General features: G+C 32.5%; 2 protein-coding genes across 12 annotated transcripts in view; one reads left to right on the top strand and one right to left on the bottom strand.

Moving 5' to 3' along the window:
* Positions 1-854: 854 nt before the first annotated feature.
* Positions 855-20,386, top strand: LOC143225410 (uncharacterized). Of its 4 annotated transcripts, none has more exons than XM_076454791.1 (5): positions 855-1,009; positions 14,642-14,745; positions 17,855-17,929; positions 18,468-18,567; positions 19,981-20,386. In XM_076454791.1, the coding sequence occupies exons 2-5, from the start codon at positions 14,663-14,665 to the stop codon at positions 20,107-20,109; spliced, it is 387 nt and encodes a 128-aa protein (XP_076310906.1). In that variant the 5' UTR covers positions 855-1,009; positions 14,642-14,662; the 3' UTR covers positions 20,110-20,386. The 4 variants fall into 4 exon arrangements, with proteins under 4 accessions (XP_076310906.1, XP_076310904.1, XP_076310907.1 ...); XM_076454789.1 differs by having other exon boundaries at positions 17,852-17,929; XM_076454792.1 differs by having other exon boundaries at positions 868-1,014.
* Positions 20,387-21,114: 728 nt separating this feature from the next.
* Positions 21,115-22,902, bottom strand: part of LOC143225409 (glutamate receptor-interacting protein 1-like) — a 78,283-nt gene continuing 76,495 nt past the window's right edge. For all 8 annotated transcript variants that reach the window (XM_076454782.1, XM_076454787.1, XM_076454788.1 and 5 more), the window contains exon 19: positions 21,115-22,703. In XM_076454782.1, coding sequence (XP_076310897.1) covers positions 22,506-22,703 — 198 coding nt within the window. In that variant the 3' untranslated portion in view covers positions 21,115-22,505. The remainder of the gene's footprint in view (positions 22,704-22,902) is intronic.

The following is a 22,902-nucleotide window of genomic DNA, read 5'->3' as shown; positions in this document are numbered from 1 at the left end:
AAAATATCAAACTGTAATTTAGTATTGTTTTCATCACAAAAGTGAAGCTCACTTAATTATTATGCTTCTTCGGCATTCGTTGTTCAAAATAAACACACACACAGTGTGTACCTCGGAATGTTTATTTACTGTATTTGGTATTCAACGTTTCGATTCTTAAAAGTTTTCTGTAGTTATAATATATTATATATGTCTCATTCTGAGGTCTGAATCAACCTACACAGAAGGTTTTGTGTCATATCTGAATTAACCTACACAGAAGGTTTTGAATCACATCTGGATTAACCTACACAGCAGGTTTGTCTCATATCTCACTGAACCTAGACAGCAGGTTTGTCTCATATCTCACTGAACCTAGACAGCAGGTTTTGTCCTACATCTGATTGAACTTATACAGCAACTTTCGTCCCACATCTGGCTCAACCTAGAAATCGGATTTTGTGTCATATCTGAATTAACCTAGACGGCAGGTTTCTTCCTATATCTGAGTTGAATATTTGATAAAATCAGTAAAAATTTGTTGTAACCTGCTGCATTTTAGCGGATTCTACAATGTGAATAGCTATGATAAGAACAAAATTCGATACAGGTTATACAATATTTAGTTAACAAATAAATACAATAAAAGTTTAAACACGATTTCTTGGTTGGATTTTCGCACAATAGATTGATAAATGTTCATCCCACGTACGTAAAGTGAACGTTTCCGTTGGTAGATTTCCAAACAACAAACTAATCATTCCAACAGTTTTAATTATGTCCTTCACGACTCAGTTTGTTTCTTGTATATAAGAGTATACAGTTTCACTCTGTAAAGTAGGAACTTACAGATAGGTTAGTTTAAATCCCCTCCTTCTAAACCGAACGCGCATGCTCATTTCTTGAAAGCTTCGATAGCTGGTGCCCCGAGCTTGCTCGTGGGCGATAGATAAATATAAAACAGATTGAACTTCATAGCAAGAAGAAATTAATACCCGTCGTTGTTCTGCTGCTGACCCGACGACTTCAGGTAAGGTTTGTATAACTGTTAATTGTATATATGCAATAGACCCAAATAACAGAACAGTTGTCATTATGATATATTCTTTCCTACAGAAATAATGTAAGGAATCATCTTTAAATATTACACAATGTATCTCTACTCGGGTCACGTGAGGCTAATTTTTATTTAATCCTTGTAATCATTACGTCATAGCAACTTTACCGTGAGAAATCTCGAGAACTCATTCTTTTAAAATTGCGCTCCTCGTGATATCTTTATCTACATTTTCTTCAAACCATTCCCTGTGGACGTCACCTTCTAAAGGGTTTACCCCACTTGACTGCTTCATTCGTAATTGTAGGAATGAAACCAATGAATTAGATGTAAATCTGAAGACCAAATCTAAAAATATTTCTAAAGGTGAACAATTAGCGTTAAACTGTTTGCAACAAAGAGATGATCAAACCAGCAAACAAGGGTGGAACCATAGCAGTTTGGTGCAAGGATTTATATATAACTGAAGCTTCGAGACAACTTAACAACAGTACTTTCTACACCCTTCTTCAAGACAACCCAGTTTCTGACTCCAAAAACCAAATAACATATACACATGAAGGTATGGTCGATGAATCTCACTGTATACTAACCTAGAACTCCCATTTTTTATCTTCTCCCTAAAATACACAGATGTACATCTGGTCTGATCCATTGTATCTGTATGAAGTTGTCCTACAGAAAAAATTTCTAGTCACCTAGACAAAGTTTTTATTATTGTTTGTCAAGAATTCACAGACACATATATGATACCACTCATGCCATTACTTTAATCAAGAAACCTAGTAAAGAACAATACATCTTTACCGTTAATGCAAAATAACTGTATACATTTATCACACCAATGAAAATTTAATTACATTAAAACATTTCTTAGTCTAAAGACTCTTACTGGACCCTCCAACACACTCACTTCTATGTTTACCGAGCATGTACGTACGCTTAATGCCTTTAGTTTTAATGGTAGCTACTACAAACAGATCTGTGCAGTCGCTATGAGGACTAACCTCTTCACTTTGTCCCACAATGTTTATACATTGGACAGCAGTTTCTGTACAGTCGCTATGAAGACTAAAATGGATTCTACTTTTTCTAACATCTCTGTTGGATACATTAAAAATTTTGATTTAATCAAAACAATGGATCAATTCCCCTAATGTGTCGTCACTACAATGATGACGTACTATAGATTGAATTCATACCTAAACCTATTTTAGAAACTTTTCTACACTTTGTTTATTCTTTCCATCTCTCTTTACAAGTTACTTGGGATATATCCAACACAACACTTCCATTTTTTAACATTAATCTATACATAAAGACGACCATCTGACCACTAGTATACATTACAAAGAAATACATTCACGCACACATGTACATGAAAACGTAAATTGTAAGATTTAACAGTTCTAAAAGCATTATATCGATTAATAAATTTAACAGTTTTAAAATCATTATATCATTTAATAAATTTAACACCTTTCAAAACATTATATCAGTTAATAAATTTAACACCTTTGAAAGCATTATATCAACTGATAAATTTAACAGTTTTCAAAGCATCAAGTTTGCAATGCAAAATCAAATAATTAATTAATTCGAATTTAATTAAGTAATTTTAGATTTTGAACAATATTAGTAGTTTTTCTAGATGTTTCACTTTTTCTTACAATTTTCTATTATTGTGTGGGCGATTTTCTTATAGCAAGGCTACATCAGGGTATTTGCTGTGTTTACCGAGGGGAATCGAAACTCTGATTTTAGCTTTGTAAATCCGTATACTTACCGCTGTTCCAGCGGGGGGCTTTTCGTAATTGTTGGACATTTGTAGTAAACACAAGAAGAAAACCTGGTTGATAATTTAATATTCTAATATATATTTTAAGCTTACAAACAAGTAGAATGATTTTAAATCATAGAAATGCTAGTGTGCCTGTCTCTTTGTAACATAATTTTCCAGGTCATATACTTGGAAAGAAGCAATTTTAGTCTGTAAATTGTGACTTTTTTGTGAATTTTTTAATGAAACATGATCTACGCTAGTGAACACACGATCCATAATCACGTAAGAAACAAGTTATGAACTGTGACATCAAGTTTCTAGTGAAACACTCGCCTCAAGATACGGTAAATCAAGGTAGTTTTAAAATACAAGGTTCAGAGCATGAGTCATCAAATTCAAATAACTTGGAATAGCATGATTTAATATCGGGCTTGTGGCCAATGGTAGTAGTAACGTAATGTAAGATATTTAAAATCTGGGTTAAATGACCACTTACAAGTTCACCATCATTTAGAAGTGAATACACTTTGAATTAAAATAAGAAACAAACATCTCCTTCGATCGAACAAATACAACACAAAATCATACAAAGATATGCTTTATCAAACACGTCCTTTGGACGAAGTAGAGAAAAAAAACCAGAAAATCAGAATAGGGATATTTTATCAAACATGTCTTTTGAACGAACTATGGAAAAAACTATCATTTTAGATACATCTTTTACTTCCTACAAATTTCTATCAAGTAAGCCTTTCTTTAAATACAAAAACCCATCTGTTGGACTGGATGATGAGACGCAAGAGATGCTATAATACTTAGTCAATCAGTCTTGTAACAATATTTAGGCCTGCCGATTTCCGATGTTTACTCGTAAGGTCTATAATAACCTTTTTGACAACCGAGAACACGTGAAGTGGGTTGGTATAAACGTGAACACTTGTGTCGTAGTCTTTATTAGCTCTATCGAAACACAAGACCGAGAAAAAATCAGATATAGTTTATTTAATAACTAACTAAGCTTACTTTTGCTGTGAATACTGGCAGTTTTGTTTAAATAAATATAGGCCCATATATAATGCGTTTTTCATTCCAAAACCTTTATCTACACCTCAGAAAACACACATACAACGTGAAGAAGGAGTATTGTCATATCGTCAAGTTGACACTTGACAGTAGATAATCTAATAAAAGTATCACAACACCACAATTACCACTGCACCCTCCCTCCCTAAAGACTTACTATGACGTCTTTCAGCCGCTATATTACCCTAATTATCTATCTCCAGTTACTCGTGAGCCTGATTGCTGTGAATTAAGGCCAGCTGCGTAATAACTTGCAACAACTTTTGAATTAATTCCTTCACAATATGAGCAAAATATACTAACACTAATGTCTACCGATAATATACATCTTCCTTTAATAACACACGACCGTATAATTAGTTGCTCGTCTGTTACACAGTAGTTAGTATAGAAAATGTTTATACACAAGGAACAATCAAGTCTCAGAAGTTCTTTACCCAGGGTTTGGTTCTAATTAAACATTGGTTTTGGTTTCTGAATTAGCGTGCTTGTTGAACTTTCTTCTGTAGAAATGATTATGTCTCTTTCACCAAGAGTTACTTATACATTTTCGTGGTTCTTTATTCAGATTTTAACCAGAGGAAGCTTATTACTATTCTGATTCTAAGTTTGTGGAAACTCGGTTAACGACGTGTACTAGTTGTGATATCTTCTAGATAATCAATCTCTCATGGATTTATAAAATAGGATTAGGGCTTTGTTATAGGTAAAAGCATTGTTGAGGGGTTAGCATTTCTAATACAATAATAATTTGATTCTGTTGTAACAACTGATTGAAAATTACATTTCAAATTGAAGTATATAGTTAACTATACAGGATAATGAGGTATCAAGTATTAACGTTACATCTGGTTTAAATATTATAACTGGAAAGAAATAAATGTTTTTATTTCATAGTCTTAACATCTTAAAGAATTCCTGTGTTACTTATGTGACATTTATTTCACGTTTTCCAGTATCCACTGTCAACACTAAACCAGTTAGATGATTTTTTCATTTACAATGTGGAAGTTTTGTTTTAAATTCCATTGTTGATGTTATTTGGCACAGTAAAAAAGAAAAAAAAAAAAAAGAAAGAGAGAGAGTTTCGTGACCGTACTTTTCGAAATCATGGGGAAGGTCCATTGAAAAAAAAAAGACTTCTTTTAAAGAAAGTTTTCACCCTTTTCAAACTGGCTCAGCATGACCAGATGGTTTAAGGTGCTCGACTCATAAACCAAGCATTGCGGGTTCGAATCCTTGTCACATCAAACATGCGTGCTCCTTTTAGCTATGGGGGCATTAAATGTTACAGTTAATCCTATTATTCGTTGGTAAGAGAGTAACCCAAGAGTTGGGGTGGGTGGTGGTGACTAGCTGCTTTCTATCTAGTCTTATACTGCAAAATTAGGGATGGCTAGGGCAGACAGCCCTCGTATAGTTTTGCGCGAAATTCAAAACAAATAACCTTTTTTCCTCATTGTTACTTGTTTTAAGGGCCTGTGCTAAACATAGTATTCTATGTTCCTTTTTTCATCAAAACGATACAGAATTTATGACAAATAAAGTAAAACGACAAAATAAATCAACAGCGTTCATCTTATTTTCTATTCAGAAGTCTTCTTTGTATTATCGAAAAACTTTGATTTAAAAAAAAGGAAAAAGTCACCAAAAATAAGTGGGTGAAGGCAGCTAGCTACATAAAAAGGAAGCGGGTGGTAGGGGAGAGGCGCTAAACAAGTAATTTGTTTTTTATTTGGCCTTATTGCAATTATCAGGACCGTTCTTACGATTCATAAAATCAAAAAAATGTATTCAAACCCATGATATTTTTACAAGTCCCAGCGTTTACAGCCAACAAGAATCTTTAATATTTGTGTAATGTTGTGGAAAATGTATCTTTTAACATGGGTGAAAAAGGACGTTACCTGAACGTCAGGTTAAAAAACAAACAAACAAACACCAAAAACCACATCCATGAACGTATGAACATAAAATAGTTTTTTCTGAAACACACATACTTAAATACATCTATCGATTCGTGAACAGTGACATACACACGTATAAGTAACTACTAATAATTCTCTAATTTAAATACAATCTTAGATTGTTGGGTTAAATACAAAAACGTTTTTTACCATTAGAACCTGCATATTTGAAAATGATCGTACTAATAATCAAAATGTTGTATTTGTTTAAATAAACAAAAAAAAAAACCTCTAACAACTTAGGTGATACATTTTACATTGTCGTCATTAACTTGCACCTGTTGTTTTATTTATTCAATTTCAGACTAAACTCTACTCTAAAAGAGATGGTATATTCAGTAAGGATTATATATACACATCTTGGTGCAGAAACATATTGTTTTTGTTACATAGCCGTATGAAAGTCGGGTTCACAGTGTTTTGAAAAGTTGAACATTTTTCTTGATTCACAATAAATACAAAAATTATTCTTCAAAGGATCAAAAGCTATGTTGATCGCCAACAAGAAAATTTGTGTGTGTGGAAGACATTACCTGCAAGGCATATCCCCAGCTTTATTATTATATAAAATGCCGCCCTAACCTAACACTAGTACTGCCAGCAGTACTGTGTCACCTTGATAAGTGAATCGTGTCGACCAGAAAAAAACTGATAATAATATGTTAAAAGACCTAGTAAAAATATATCGAATTTTAAGTGACAACAGGTAACGTCACTAAAATATGCTTGTCAGTACTTAGCGGTTTGAATGCACCAACCCCATAAAAAGATAGGTATATTTCTAGTGGTACAACTATGCTATAGAGACGTGAAGTTTGTGATTTTTGATAAACTATTATTGTACTATCTTATTGATATACAGAAGTTTTCAAGACTCCGAGTTTGACTTTTCATATCAATCAGGCCAAACATCGTTTGGCTTACGTAGATAACGTGATGTCATCCAAAAGTCTTCGATTTTGTGAAGTTTACATGATGGCTTTTACTCAACCAATCGTGTTCAGATCGGAGATTCAGAATTTCAAAGGCGGGGATATTCTCTGTACTTAAAAATACTGAAAAATAAATGAATATGGATCAAATTTGGACCACAGGCGTGGCGGTTCACGTGCAGAGAGAACCTACGAAATAAAAATTAGCAACAAAAACCCTCCTCGTGGTTCAAACAACAGCGAACAATATAATCATGAAAGATCTCCATCTGTAAAAATCACATGTATACGAACTGATTCCACGACATATACGTAAAACAGAAGCATATGTCAAGCAGTTGTAGCGTGAAATAAATATTCATGCTATTTCTTACGCAGATATACATAACATGATAAAGTATGTAACTCCTGTAAGTTTTTTTTTTTTTTGCAATTGGACTGTTGAAACGGATGCTGGAAAACCGTCATTGCTATACATCAGATGTATTATAGAAACTAAGCACGGAAGAGTAGTGTGAATGGGACAAGATATTCTTACGACGCAACCTTTTACAATAGAGACTACTCTACAGGAAATGCACGTACATTCGTCAGAAAGATTAGGACATGCCGTAGCGACATGGTCTGTAATGTCGTGATGAGGCTACAAACTTGCTTGATTATAGCGTACACAACCTTTACATCTTAGGAACTCAAACCACCATAACTGTTCATTAAGTAAAAAGTTCTTAACGTATCTTAGCATTTATTAAATAAGTTAATATTACAGCAACAATTCTTTATCTTTATTTCCTTCAACAGAAAATTAACATAAACAACTCGGCATGTTACAGTTGATTCTCTATATAAGAGAGACATTTTACCGTTATTCTGGTGGATAGTTTTTCAGAGATATCATGGACATTCTGGAAACAATATTAGTTTGTTGGAATGGAGCTTGATTTGAATGTAAAGGCTTCGGTGAGAACTACACGTAAACAAAATTTATATTTAGACTCAATTGTTTTAAATAAGTGATTTTAAAAAGCTTTTATTCGTAAATCTTTGTTCTCCGTGACAAGGTTCTATTAAATTATCTCGAATTTAAGAGCACTTTGAAGTCAATCAAACTGCGAAAGTGTTCATTACTTAAAGAAATAAAAAAAAAGTCTGTTTCCCATATATAGTCAAAGGTACAAAATTTATTTTATATTTTAAAGCGTTCACAACTCCCAGTTGTCTTCTGGAGGTGCCATGGGACTGTAGGTATAAGTGACGAGAAATGTATCACTCACTGCCTTTTATGTTTCTCATACACTATAACAAAGTTATTTACTTTGACTATTGCTTTGCTGAAATGCTTTTAGTTTCCACTTAACAGAATCTAGAAATACCATTTAATGAACGTTGCCGTACATTCTACAAAACACCCGGTGAGGAATATACATCAAACAGCCTGGTGAAGTAATTGTGTCTATTTTCACGTACCTAACAACTAATATAAATGTTACTGCTACACTAACACAATATTATCTTTGCGTTAACTGTAGTAACTATGTTTATTTTCACGTATATATCAATTAATATAAGTGTTACTGCTATACTAACACACTCGTATCTACCTTAACTGGAGTAATTGCGACTAACTTTACATATATTTCAAGTAATATAAGTGTTACTTCTAGATTAACGCACTCGTATCTTAACCTTAAGAGGACTAATTGCGTCTTATTTTCAAGTATGTATATCAACTAAGGCTTGTGTTATTCCAAGACTAACTAACATACTTCTATCTTTACCCAAAACAACGACTGAACTACGGACTAAGCAAGTATAATCTGTCCTCCAGTCTGTAAGTAGCGCTTCATCTCTTACAATTTTAAAGTAATTTATCTTATCATATTTCTCGAACGAAGTGAAAAACACCAACAATTAATCTGTCAGTCATGTGTCCTCCCCAGTTCTAAAGATGACGATTTATAGTTCGTATCTTTGTAAGTAGATCGTAATAAATAAATCGTTTATAGTTTTATCTTTCCACTATCATACTAATGGAGGTTTATTATTTTTGATACCTTATAAAGTAGTGGTATTTAGTAATTACATTTAATAATATCGATTCTTTTACGTTAGGTGTTTGTGACAAATTCGAAAATAAACGAACAGATGCACTTCACTTGTTTTGAAAATAATATATACTTATTCAAAGTAGTTAAATATGTGTACAACAAATTGTTTACACTATGGCGGTCATAGGTATATCATAAACACTAATATTGTATACTGTTTTATTCTTGACATCAAACGTTCACTTAGACTTATTCAGTTGCTTTAGAATTTCAATTGACAAGTCAAATTATCTAATTCTGTTTCTATCGCACTAGTATTCCGTGTATCATTTACTTACGATTAATTATACTGTTCTCCCAGTGATAGTTTCGTCAGATATCGTGTGTTCCTTTCGTCAAAGTGCACTCAGGCTGTTTCGGTTACTTTAGAACTCGCTTTGGCAGAATAAACTATACCTCTTATTTATTTTAAAACTGTTGGTTTTGCTCTAACATATTAATCGTTAAGCCTTTCACTCCTGCGGCAGTCAACTTTGCGTTTAACTTTCTCGGCCGAACTTTCGTCCATTAACTTCTCTTTCTCGTCTCTTCTTACCGTCTACTGTTTCTACCAGTCTCACATTATTTATATAAGTATCATTCTGTCGTCAGCTCGACTTCTATAAATATCTATATTCTCGACAACAATAAACTTCACACGACGTTCGATAGCTTCAACAGCAATGAATTATACACACATCTTATAGTAATCCTCAGCTTTTAATCTTCTTATTATAAAAAAACGAAACACTGAATAATCATACGATATTAATTCATAAACTGATTAATACTACCTACACTAAACAGTCTTTTATATGTGACATTCAGAATAATATAAATGTGTTTTTTCTAAAGATATAATTTTACAATTATACTAGTTTAAATTTGTTAAACTTTAACGATTTCAATACTTAGTTTGATAAAATATCCATAAATCACTAAGGGGTTTTAGCGGGTTGGAGATTGTAATTATTAACTGTACATTATAGATCATATATTCTAAGGTGTAAAACGAATATATGGCCTGCAAAAATTGCAATGTTTTATTCAGTAATTTACGGATGTTTAATGGTACAGAGTGGTTTATAGCTCGAAAGTTCCAGTACGTTTAATTATGTACCTGAAAGTTTTTTAAACAGTCTCGCAGATGAAAACTGGATTCAGAATTTGAATGCGAGCATCTTAAATATTCATTTTCCTAAAAAAAGAATTGTTTTCAGAGTCTATACAAATCAGAGAAAAAATATAAAGAAAATACAAAACAACTAATTCTGTCAGTAAATTAATGTAGAGTTCTATCAATTTCTTTATATTGGAAAAGCTCAAAGTGTCATAAATGATACTTTCCACCACAACACAGAAGTTTGGGGTTTGGACATTCACTTGTAAGTTCTGTCCCAGTTATTTTTACCACATGGTAGCTGACTGATTCTGTCTTAATTATTTCTACTTCGATGGTTTATGTTCAGCTGCTTGGATGATTTATATTCAACTACTTCGATGGTTTATATTTAGCTACTTGGCTGTTGATTTATATTCAACTACTTGGATAGTTTATATTAAGCTACTCTGATGTTATATATTTAGACACTTGGATGGTTTTATATTTAGGTATTTGAATAGTTTATATTCACCAATTGGATGGTTTATATTTAGCTATTTTGATGATTGATATTCAGCTTCTTGGATGGTTTATATTTAGCTACTTGAATAGTTTTGAACGCATACAGTTATGCTATTTATACTTTATATTGGCTCTCTATTAAACAATAGATCATCGTTGATTACTGGCTTATGTGGCTTGTCAGATAATCAGGTCAATTAGCTTTGATTAGGGACATTACCTCGGATTATATGTGTTGGCTTGAAATTCGCTCACCAAGTCGTCCATCACGTGGGTTAAAACTAACTTTTTAAGTTATAGCAAAATGATAGCCATTGATTTCTCATGCGTTAGAAAAGAACACCAACAGAAAAAAAAATGTTCTCGTTAGATTGTCAGCTCTTCTCTTACTAAGTTCATAAATGCGAGATTAAATATGGGCGCGGGTGGTAATTATTGAACTAACTGCTAGAAATTTAATCGACGGTCCCTTATGCTGGTTTTGTAAGCTAATCTTACTTTGGCTTACTTTCTTTTGGAACCACCTCATGATATGAAACATTTCTGTTGTAATATTCTCTGATCTGGAAACGAAACTGATCAAACAGCATCGGAGACGCTTGCTTAAAATGCTTTCATCAAAGATAAAGTTGAAATGACTTCTGATGTAACTATAGCAACAAAAACTTCAGTCTGACTGCGGAAAGAAATGTCTGATTATACATTATTATTTCACTATATTGAAATGGCTCAGCAGTAAATTAATGAAGAACAGGGAGGACTCCCTCGAATAGACAAATGTAAGAACCTGTGAGGTCCCAAGAGCTATAGAAGTGTAATAATTAAATTTAGTTGTCGCACGTGATCAAAGTTTCATGTATAAAATACAAATAAAAATACAAATTAAATTACCTTTTTAAATAATACAATTCCAAATGTCATGTGTTAGATGCTTAAAGACACAATATTTAATACGCAAGAATACAGCTTACCACAAATTTATTACGCAATATATATAACATAAACTCATTATATCTCAGAATCATGGGTTTAATATGTAGTAAGAAAACAATAAGAAAGCCTGATGTAAAATTTAGTATAAATTCTACTTATTTCATCTAGTCACAGGCTAGAGAGTATTTTATTCTGGGTACCAGTCGTTAGAAGTTATTATTTTCTATTTTATTTCTCCCTAATAAACAACACGTTTTGTATGTTATATTTGGTGCAGTCAAAATAAGGACTTGTAGTTTCAGTAAATAATGTTTACAGTGTCTTCATCCTTGTTTACTTATTTTTTTTGCAGGGCTGTAAATTCATAATTTTTTATTTATCTTAGTTGTTGGCTATTTATGATCGTATTAATATGAAGCACTATCATGGTTCGTTATATAGCGGATGGCTCCTTAAAAATGTCGATTGTACAAAGCATTGTGTATATATATATTACAGTCATGTAATATTCATATCTAATTGGCTGCTAACATGTAATATTCATATCTAATTGGCTGCTAACATGTAATATTCATATCTAATTGGCTGCTAATTTCTCTTTCACATCCTGCACCTAAGCTTTTTAAAGTACACTAGATGTTAGTGAAAAATCTAACTTCAAGGGGCAATAATAACATCGTTTACACCATAATTATGATGTTTTTTCACTCGTGTGAAATACAGAAAAAAATCATCTTTTGATACACCTACGGGGTCCTCTGTTAGTATTCTAAAAAAGGTTTAGGTGCAATATACCAAGCCAATTTTGTTGTATGTAGGTTGGCCTACATATGAACAATCGAGTAGTTTACAGTGGATTTTGGTTTCTTTCTAAGTGCTTAATAATATGTGTTTCTGAACGGTTTAAAACGTGTATGGCTTTTAGTGTTTTGAATGTTGCGTCAGAAAAGAGTCTGCATTCTGTTTGTTTTGGAATTTCGCACAAAGCTACTCGAGGGCTATCTGTGCTAGCCGTCCCTAATTTTGCAGTGTAAGACTAGAGGGAAGGCAGCTAGTCATCACCACCCACCGCCAACTCTTAGGCTACTCTTTTACCAACGAATAGTGGGATTGACCGTCACCTTATACACCCCCACGGCTGGGAGGGCGAGCATGTTTAGCGCAACGCGGGCTCGAACCCGCGACCCTCGGATTACGAGTCGCACGCCTTACGCGCTCGGCCATGCCAGGCCTTAAGAGTCTGCCTTCTAAGGAGGTTTTCTCCTCGCGCTGTATGAAAATTCTTCGTCAATACTTTCTTTCTTAGTTCATGATAATTCATAAAAGTTTAATATCACTAGTTACTTTTCCAAGGGTGTTCAAAACACATTAAGATACAATGGAATGTAAAATAATAAAGTTACGATATGCTTAATACCATAGTTACAATATGTTTAACATCATAGTTACCGTATGTTTAATACCATAGTTACTGTATATTTAACACCATAGTTATAATATGTTTAATACCATAGCTACGGTATGTTTAATACCATAGTTACAATACGTTTAATACCATAGTTACTGTATATTTAATACCATAGTTACGGCATGTTTAACACCATATTTACAATATATTTAATGCCATAGTGATGGTATGTTTAATATTATACGATATGTTTAATACCAGAAGTAATTATTTCTTTTAATATTTTCTTCTACGAGACGAAGTTCATGTTTTCAGCAATACGATATTGTTGATGTTAAACAGTCTGTGGATTAAGTTAAGTCAGTAACTGGAAGTTTAAAAATTCGGTGATGTGGATTACATTACGTTAGATGCAACTGCAGATCAAGAGTTGATGGTGTAAATTTGGTTAAGTTAGGTGGAAAATGCTCTAGCAGTTCGAAGTTAGGAGAGGTTATGGTCTAAATTAGGTGCGAAATGTTCTATTAGCTGAACTACTATTTCAGGAGAAGTGTTGGTGTGGATTAGGTTAGGTGTGAAATATTCTAGCAGTTGGAAGTCCAGTGTGACCCTAGTGTGACAAAGTCATTAAGAGTTTGACTCTGGTGTGAAAAACTAGTAAATAGTGTAATCTTAGTGTGAAAAATCAGTAAATAGTGTGATCTTACTGTAAAAAAATCTAGTAAACTGTGCGATCTTAGTGTAAAAAAGCTAGTAAATTGTGTGATCTTAGTGTGAAAATCTAGTAAACTGTGTGATATTAAGTGTAATAACCTTTTGATTAATTTGGTCCTATAAGAAAAATAATATACACATTGAAACTAGATGTGTTTTGTTCCAATGCTACCGCTATAGACAAAATTATGGACAAAGTGTATTAAAATTATTTATGTTTTAAACCTTATTTTAAACCTTGCTTTTGCAGTACAATACATTTTCATTAATTACATATTTTGACAGTGAAGTGGGAAGAAAACTTTGAAGAAGTAGTTTAAAAGGTTTTGAGTTTCTCAGAGAAAAAGGTAAATAAATACTTTGACAAAAAGAAAAGTTAAAATTATATTATGTTATAATTCATTAAACGATGAAATAAAAATCAACTGTGTTATATATCTCATTTTTTTGCACATAATTATACTTATAATACAAATATACATGAAAATGTGTCAAATAAAACCATAATTTATTTTCTGTGTAACAAGAAATATCATAATGACTAGTTTTGGATTTGTTTTGGATTTCGCACAAAGCTACTCGAGGGCTATCTGTGCTAGCCGTCCCTAATTTAGCAGTGTAAGACTAGAAGGAAGGCAGCTAGTCATCACCACCCACCGCCAACTCTTGGGCTACTCTTTTACCAACGAATAGTGGGATTGACCGTCACATTATACACCCCATGGCTGGGAGGGCGAGCATGTTTAGCGCGACGCGGGCGCGAACCCGCGACCCTCGAATTACGAGTCGCACGCCTTACGCGCTTGGCCATGCCAGGCCACCATAATGACTAGTAACAACATTCAAACACATAATTCCTCACAATCTCACACCTGGATTTCTGTAGTATTGTTGTACATTTCTTATTGTAAACCATTCATTTATAAGAACAATTTGGACATCTGTGATGTATGTTTCACTAGCACTACTGTGTTGACAACTATAAAATACGACTGATTAAAATTACAAATATAAAAAATAATTTAAGATTGTTTAGATTCACACCAAAAGTAATTATGTTTGTATTGTAAGTAGATTTTCCAAACTGAGTCAGCTATGAGGGCAGTTTCTGGTGTCATCATTCCGGTTCTCTGGCTTGTGATGGCGACGACCTTTACTACCAATGCTTTGGATTGTCGGTAAGAGTTTAATTCTGGTGAACGAGTAAAATTTAGCCTATACAGAAACACGTTATTGTTGAGGGCGTGTGCTGTCAAATGTTGATAATTTTACAGCAAAGTCTAAAACCAAGGGAAGGGAGTGTAAATCCAAGGAAAGTGAAGTCTAAATCTGTGGGCAGTGGGGTCTAAGTCAAAGTAGAGCAATAGGAATAAATTATCAAGAGCCCAAAAAAGAAATATTTATAATGATTATAATTATATGTTTTTATTGACGTTTTTGAAATTAAAATAATTGGGCAAAACTTTAAATATACAAATGCTAAAACACGCAAGCGTATATTTTAACTGGAGTTTCACGAAACTAGGTTCTTTTAATAATTATAATATAATCAAATGTATAGAATGCTCTCGATGTATAAGTTACATATGAGACAGGATGACTAAAACAACGGATTCTCTGTTGTAACAAAATACAATTACAAAATTAAAAAAAATAAAATAAACGTTATCTACACTTATTACATTAAAAACAACAATAATAAACATTATCTACACTTATTACATTAAAATCAACAATAATAAACGTTATCTACACTTATTACATTAACAACAACAATAATAAACGTTATCTACACTTATTACATTAAAAAAACAATAATAAACGTTATCTACACTTGTTAAGTTAACAAAACAATAATAAACGTTATGTACACTTGATAAATTAACAAAACAATGATAATAGACGTTATCTACACTTGTATACTAGTAAACAATACAGCAGGACTTGAAAAATATTATAACAACCCTTTAATATCAAAATACAGATGTTACGTTTACATGTTTCATGCTGTTTCTTTCATCTTTTTATAAGCCAAGTTGTTTCACTTTAAACATCTACTTATCAGTCAAATTGTTTTATTTTAACCATCTACTTATTAGCCGAGATGTTTTATTTTAACCATTTACTTATTGGTCTAGTTGTTTCACTTTAACCATCTAGTTACTATCCCAGTTGTTTTAGTTTAGCTATCTAGTTATTAGTCGAGGTTTTTCATTTAACCATCTATTTATTAGCCTAGTTGTTTTATTTTAACCATCTTCTTATTGGTCGAGTTGTTACTATCCCAGTTGATTTAATTTAACCATCTACTTATTAGTTGAATTGTTTCACTTTGACCATTTACTTATTAGTCGAGTTTTTTCATTTAACTATCTATTTATTAGCCTAGTTGTTTCTATTTCAACCATTTACTTATTAGTCGAATTGTTTCACTTTAACCATCTACTTATTTGTCAAGTTGTTTTATTTTAACCATTTACTTATTAGTCCAGTTGTTTCACTTTATCCATCTATTTATTAGCCTAGTTGTTTTATATTAACCATCTTCTTATTGGTCGAGTTGTTTCACTTTAACCATTTACTTATTAGTCAAGGTTTTTCAGTTAACCATCTATTTATTAGCCTACTTGTTTCTATTTCAACCATCCACTTATTAGTCGTGTTGTTTCACTTTAACCATCTACTTATTTGTCAAGTTGTTTTATTTTAACCATTTACTTATTAGTCCAGTTGTTTCACTTTATCCATCTATTTATTAGCCTACTTGTTTCTATTTCAACCATCCACTTATTAGTCGTGTTGTTTCACTTTAACCATCTACTTATTTGTCAAGTTGTTTTATTTTAACCATCTATCTATTAGCCTAGATGTTTCATTTTAACCATCTACTTATTAGTTGAGTTATTTCACTTTAACCATCTAATTATTATCCCAGTTGTTTTATTTTATCCATCAATTTATTAGCCTAGTTGTTATATATTAACCATCTTCTTATTGGTCGAGTTGTTTCACTTTAACCATCTATTTATTAGCCTAGTTTTATTTAAACCATCTTCTTATTAGTCGAGTTGTTTTATTTTAAAAATCCACTTATTAGCCGAGTTGTTTTATTTTAACCATTTACCAATTATTAGTCGAGTGTTTCACTTTGAACATCTACTTATTAGTCAGTTGTTTTATTTCAACCATCTACTTATTAGTCAGTTGTTTTATTTCAACCATCTACTTATTAGTAGAGTTATTTCACTTTAACCATTTACTTATTAGTCGAGGTTTTTCATTTAACCATCTATTTATTAGCCCAGTTGTTTTATTTTAATCATCTTCTTATTGGTCGAGTTGTTACTGTCCAGTTGATTTAATTTAACCATCTACTTATTAGTTGAATTGTTTCACTTTGACCATTTACTTATTAGTCGAGTTTTTTCATTTAATCATCTAGTTATTAGCCTAGTTGTTTCTATTTCAACCATCCACTTATTAGTCGAGTTGTTTCACTTTAACTATTTATTTAGCCTAGTTTTATTTAAACCATCTGCTTATTAGCCGAGTTGTTTTATTTTAACCATCTACCAATTATTAGTCGAGTTTTTCACTTTAACCATCTACTTATTAACTGAGCTATTTTACTTTTATCAACCACGTATTTTAGTTGCCCAACTGTTTTCGAATGTTTGTAAACTGCTACGTCAGATACAATTAGAAGCGTCTTTTGCGCTAATATGAAGATAAAGGCTGGAATAAATAGATACAGATTTGTTTTAATATGCTCTAATTAAAAACTCATTGTTTAATAAAAGATAAAACAATGATAGGTTGGCATTTTAATGAAACACATAGATAAGTTTAAAGCTCTATTAAATAAGTGAGACTCTATTTTACTGATTGTTGGCGTTGTGAGCCTTTAGTAATTTCTCTTACTATTCTGGCCCGACATGGACAGGTGGTTAAGGTACTCGACTCGTAATCCGATTGTTGCTGGTTCGAATTTCTGTCACACCAAACATGTTCGCCCTTTCAGCTGTGGGGGCGTTATAATGTGACGGTCAATCCCACTATTCGTTGGTAAAATTGTAGCTCAAGAGTTGGCGGTGGGTGGTGATGACTAGCTGACTTCCCTCTAGCCTTCCACTGCTAAATTAGGGACGGCTAGCGCAGGTAGCCCTCAAGTAGTTTTGCGCGAAATTCGAAAAACAAAACAAACAAACTTACTATTTTGTCGCATAGAAAATTCTTAGCTATAGGCTTAGAAATTTGTTTTCTGTTGTTGTTTTTTATTTCTAGAAGATTTGTATTCGCTCCAATTTGTCGTGGAATTAGTGCAAAACGGTCGGGATCGTCATTTCTCAGCTATTCTTTAAGGTAAGATTTGATAATTTGTGTCTTTTACCAAAATTTCAGTTTTATTTAAATAGAATGTTATTATATTTAAAAATTTTGTTGACAATATTACTTGTAAAATTAAATTAATAAATGTTTCTGTTTTGTTATTCAAGTCAATACAGAGTGTATTTATTTAAGTTCATGGCTTTGTTTCTTAGTGTACCTTTTGTATTATAATTAAAGACCAATACCCCATCCACCTATGCGGCCCAGCATGGCCAGGTTGGTTAAGGTGTTCGACTCGTAATCCGAGGGTGGCGGGTTCGAATTCCCGTCACACCAAACAGGCTCGCCTTTTCAGCCGTGCGGCGTTATAAAGTGACGGTCAATCACACTATTCGTTGGTAAAAAAGTAGCCCAAGAGTTGGCGGTGGGTGGTAATGACTAGCTGCACTAGTCCTACACTACAAACTTAGGGACAGCTAGCGCATATAGCCTTCGTGCAGGTTTGCGCAAAATTAAAAAAAAACAAACCATGTATGAGTTGAACACTTAATTTTGAATTACTTTCTTTTAGAAGCCCCGCCTCACACGAAGTTGATGAACTTATTCAATCAGACATTGACGCCAAGTTCTATGATGAAGAAAATTCGGACACTGAAATTAATGAGTTGCTTGTAAGTAACACCTACGTTTATGGATTTGTTTAAAATTAGGGACTTCTAATGCAGATATCATTTGTTTAGACCTGCTCGAATATCTTAAAAAATCAGTAGAATATAAACGGAATCTAAATTTTGATAAATAAAGAAAGTTCTCAATAGTAACTGGATTTGAAATTCTTTTACGTAGGACTAGAACAAGTTAATCTATGACGCCTTGGGCATAGTCAAATAATCAAACGAAATGATTTGACCTCCTGAGCACAAAACTGTAATTAGATCTCATATCTGTCTAGAGATGACGAAGCATTGAGCTAAAAGTTTGTGCATGAAAAAAACAACAACAAAACAAATAACAACAAACAAACTCGGAACCATTTTATGAGCGGGCGGTTTGACTCCGATAATCTGCCAAAACAAGCAGTCTCATCAGGTTGCTGTTAAAAGAAATGTGAGACTTTCTGTAGTAGTGTTTTACGGGTTAAGTTCCATTAGGTTGATGTTACAAATATCAGCCATGTCTGTCTCTGTATCACGTGTTTTCCGGATGTATTCATTATTAATGGGCCTCGCATGCCCAAGCGCGTAAGGCGTGCGACTCGTAATCCGAGAGTCGCGGGTTCGCGCCCGCGTCGCGCTAAACATGCTCGCCCTCCCAGCCGTTGGGGCGTATAATATGACAGTCAATCCCACTATTCGTTGGTAAAAGAGTAGCCCAAGAGTTGGCGGTGGGTGGTGATGACTAACTGCCTTCCCTCTAGTCTTACACTGGTAAATTAGGGACGGCTAGCACAGATAGCCCTCGAGTAGCTTTGTGCGAAATTCCAAAACAAACAATCATTATTAATCTAGGCCTATGTTGCTACAGACGGACCTTATAATAAACTGTTGCGCATTTCTAACATCCGTCATCATTTCCACATCTGTTTGTTTCATGAATGACAGACTGACACAAAGAAACATTTCCAGCAAGTTTCGGCTCTGTGTCCCAAATCATGTAATTTTCTTCACATTTTATGTTACGGCACAGTTTTAAACTATATTACCATCAACGTAGTACACACGAAATAACCTATGATAATTCATTTTCTGATGGTTAGTACACCTCTATGGCTATTCCATTTTATTTTGTAATGCGGATGTATTTTAGACTCATTTTTACTTTATATAATCCTATTATGTGTTTATGTATTAAGCTGTGTGAGAACAGAGAGACTTCGATCAGTTCTTAATATGTAGGCCTACTGTTGATCTTCGATTAAAAGACCCTTAAACTTAAATTCCATCAACTATACAGCCTCATTTTTTATATTGTCGATAGCGATATGGACGTGTCTCTTTATGCTGTTTAATTTTTTTGACAAAGGAAATATTAACAAGTGAACTTTTTATATTTTTAGTAAATACACTTTAACAATTTGCTTTCAGACTCAAAGGCTAGACAGAACAAAGCCGAACTTAAAGTTGCCCTATATAAAGCAGCAGCGACACCTGGTAAACAAACGTAAATTATATGACCTTCTTAACAAACTTGGACGAAGATTATACGGGTTATAACCAAGTTCAACAGTACTTAGCTGAAGGAGTTAAAATAATTTAATAAAATACTCAAAAATTAAAAAATAGGGTAAATGTTTTCTTTGTAATTTACTTCTTTGTTGTGAATGTTGTTAATAATTCTATAAATCAAATAAACAAAAAATAATGATATAATTGAATGTTTATGGAATACCAGATCTGCATGTCTAGTAAGAAACAACATAAAATATTAGATATTATACCTTCAGCTGACAAGTCTGTAATATGGATTAACAATAAATGAAATGGCATTGCATGTGTTGCTCTTTCTTTAAGTAGATAATTAGCGTAAAAACTTAATAACACATCCTGATTCTAGGAAAAAGTAGTAAAAGAATTTAACAGATATTTTATTCACTAATATTTCTAAGTTCACACCATTAAAACGAGATATTAATCACACAAATAAAACTCTAAAGTACACTTGCCATAGAATAAATATATATATAAATAAATATTTAATTTTTAATTACAGTTATAAAAAGCTAAATTAGTATTTTTAACGTCTTATGGTGGAAAGACAGCAACATGAAAATTTATATGAAAATTATGAAATTTAAATAAACAATGAGCTATTCTGTATATTATACAGAAAAAAACAAAACATTTAAATAACTTTCCAGTTGGCCTAAAGATTACCAATTTGAATCACTAAATGGCAATAACACAATATTGAGGAGAAACGTAAAATGAAGAAATCCATCATGTTTCATTTAACTTAGACATTTTATCATATCTGTTTACCTCGGTGCTTTTTGATTTCTAGATAAAGGAACTACAATTGAGATAATTAATACTTAACGTTCATAAGGAAATACAGTTTTAAAACTTAATTAACACTAAAGCTCCTAAAGATTTACAGATAATGGAAATGCCAACCAACTGAAACTGTTTTACAAAGATCTGATAATTATTTTGTATGTGATGTAATCAGAAATGTTTAACTTCATACTCGTAACTAACAAGAGACAATAAGTTGAAAACTTTGAAATAACAAACATTTTATTTACAACAGCATTAACATGCAAATACAGCAAATTTGAAACAACCCCAAAACGTGGTAGTTCAGTGTGTAGCTTCTGAAATAATACACTAAAATCGAACAAGGAAATCAATATATGATATGTTGAAAGTTTAATGGTATTGAAGATGCTAAAGTTTAAAAACTAATAATTACATTTTAATTTTTACTTGATTATTTTAGATAAAGTTCTGTACAGAACGAATGAAACAAATTGAGTGAAAGAGAAAATAATAATTGCATGTTAACGTTAACGTGTTTATTGTGAAAATAAGACAAATAAAGTTAGATTACTAAAATTGTGACGTAATACTCTAGGCCTAAGGTTAGTAGCTCCACACGATCGACTGTCCTTCATATCATATTAAGCTGGACGAGAGGAGGGAATACAAATGATTAAAGAGAGGTGTGGAAAAAGAAGTCATAATGTAAACAGTTAGTTTACACTATCTAACAAAACTATTAGCTACAGGTAAAAAAAATAACCATTGATATCTAACCATAAGATGAAATTACTTCAATTAACAAAATATACAACTAACACTAAACATCTATATGAAAGATTAACATACTTTACTTATAAACATAGTGTTAGCGACAACATAACATTGGTTTAATACAACTTGATTAAGTTGTATTTTATACAAATAACCCCAGACCTTTAAACAAGGGAAAAAAATGGCTTTTTATACAAAAGTTGTTGATGTAAATCTACCACTGGTTGAACTTTCTGTACAACAATAACTCATTCTAAAATTGTTGATGTAAACCTACCACTCATTGAACTTTCTGTACAACATTAACTCATTCTAAAAGATGTTGATGTAAACCTACCACTGGTTGAACTTTCTGTACAACATTAACTCATTCTGAAAGTTGTTGATGTAAATCTACCACTGGTTGAACTTTCTGTACAACATTAACTCATTCTGAAAGTTGTTGATGTAAATCTACCACTGGTTGAACTTTCTGTACAACATTAACTCATTCTGAAAGTTGTTGATGTAAATAAGCATGACAGGAACAAAGATTAGAGTAATAAAAAACAACAGCTGTCAAGAATAAGGCTGTATATGTAGCATTAAATGTTAACATTCAAATCTTGATAGTGAGAACACACAAAGGAAATATGCACATGAAAAACCTGAGTTTTCATTTTTTCTCAAGAGATTCTTCTAAGTTATAAATGAAGTATTATATATTTTGTATATCTTATGTTTTGTGATAAACCATCAGTGTACTGATCTTTTGGTGATAGCTTTATATGATTCACTTGCTGGTCTTAAAAGGTTTTGTCATGAACTATCGACGTATTGACATTTTGGTGATAGTTTACTGATATAAACAAATGTTGCTACAAGGTTTTTGTAACTAGGTGACTACTCTCTGCTGGTGAATGTTGGTCAGGTTGACATACATCTGCCCATTGATCACTAGCCACTTGTTGTTTATAAGCTGGTCTGCTGATAATGAGGTGAAGCTGTTCACCAGCTGAAGCAATCATTGGTACTACTGTACAACAGTCAGAGTTACACACCTTCGTATCATTCAGCTAAAAAACAGAAAAGACCTTCAGGATAAGTTTCATAAACATTACAATAAAACAACCTTACCATATACAACTTAACCAACAAAAGATTGCAGCACTGTTTAATATAAATTTGAAACTAAGCTTCATAAAACAACAAAACAATACACAAGTTAACCAACTAAAGATTATCTGTACAAATGTTCGGGCCACCGTTTAATAT

The sequence above is a fragment of the Tachypleus tridentatus genome, chromosome 9 (genome assembly GCF_004210375.1).
Source record: "Tachypleus tridentatus isolate NWPU-2018 chromosome 9, ASM421037v1, whole genome shotgun sequence".
Taxonomy (NCBI): domain Eukaryota; kingdom Metazoa; phylum Arthropoda; class Merostomata; order Xiphosura; family Limulidae; genus Tachypleus; species Tachypleus tridentatus.
The sequence above is the reverse complement of the archived record's forward strand: the minus strand, read 5'-3'. Positions and strand labels throughout refer to the sequence as shown.

Coding starts and splice junctions, on each gene's coding strand:
- LOC143225410 (XM_076454789.1), top strand. CDS start 14,663: ATGAGGGCAGTTTCTGGTGTCATCATTCCGGTTCTCTGGCTTGTGATG. Junction 17,930..18,467: donor TTTCTCAGCTATTCTTTAAG/GTAAGATTTGAT, acceptor ACTTTCTTTTAG/AAGCCCCGCCTCACACGAAG. Junction 18,568..19,980: donor CTGAAATTAATGAGTTGCTT/GTAAGTAACACC, acceptor ATTTGCTTTCAG/ACTCAAAGGCTAGACAGAAC.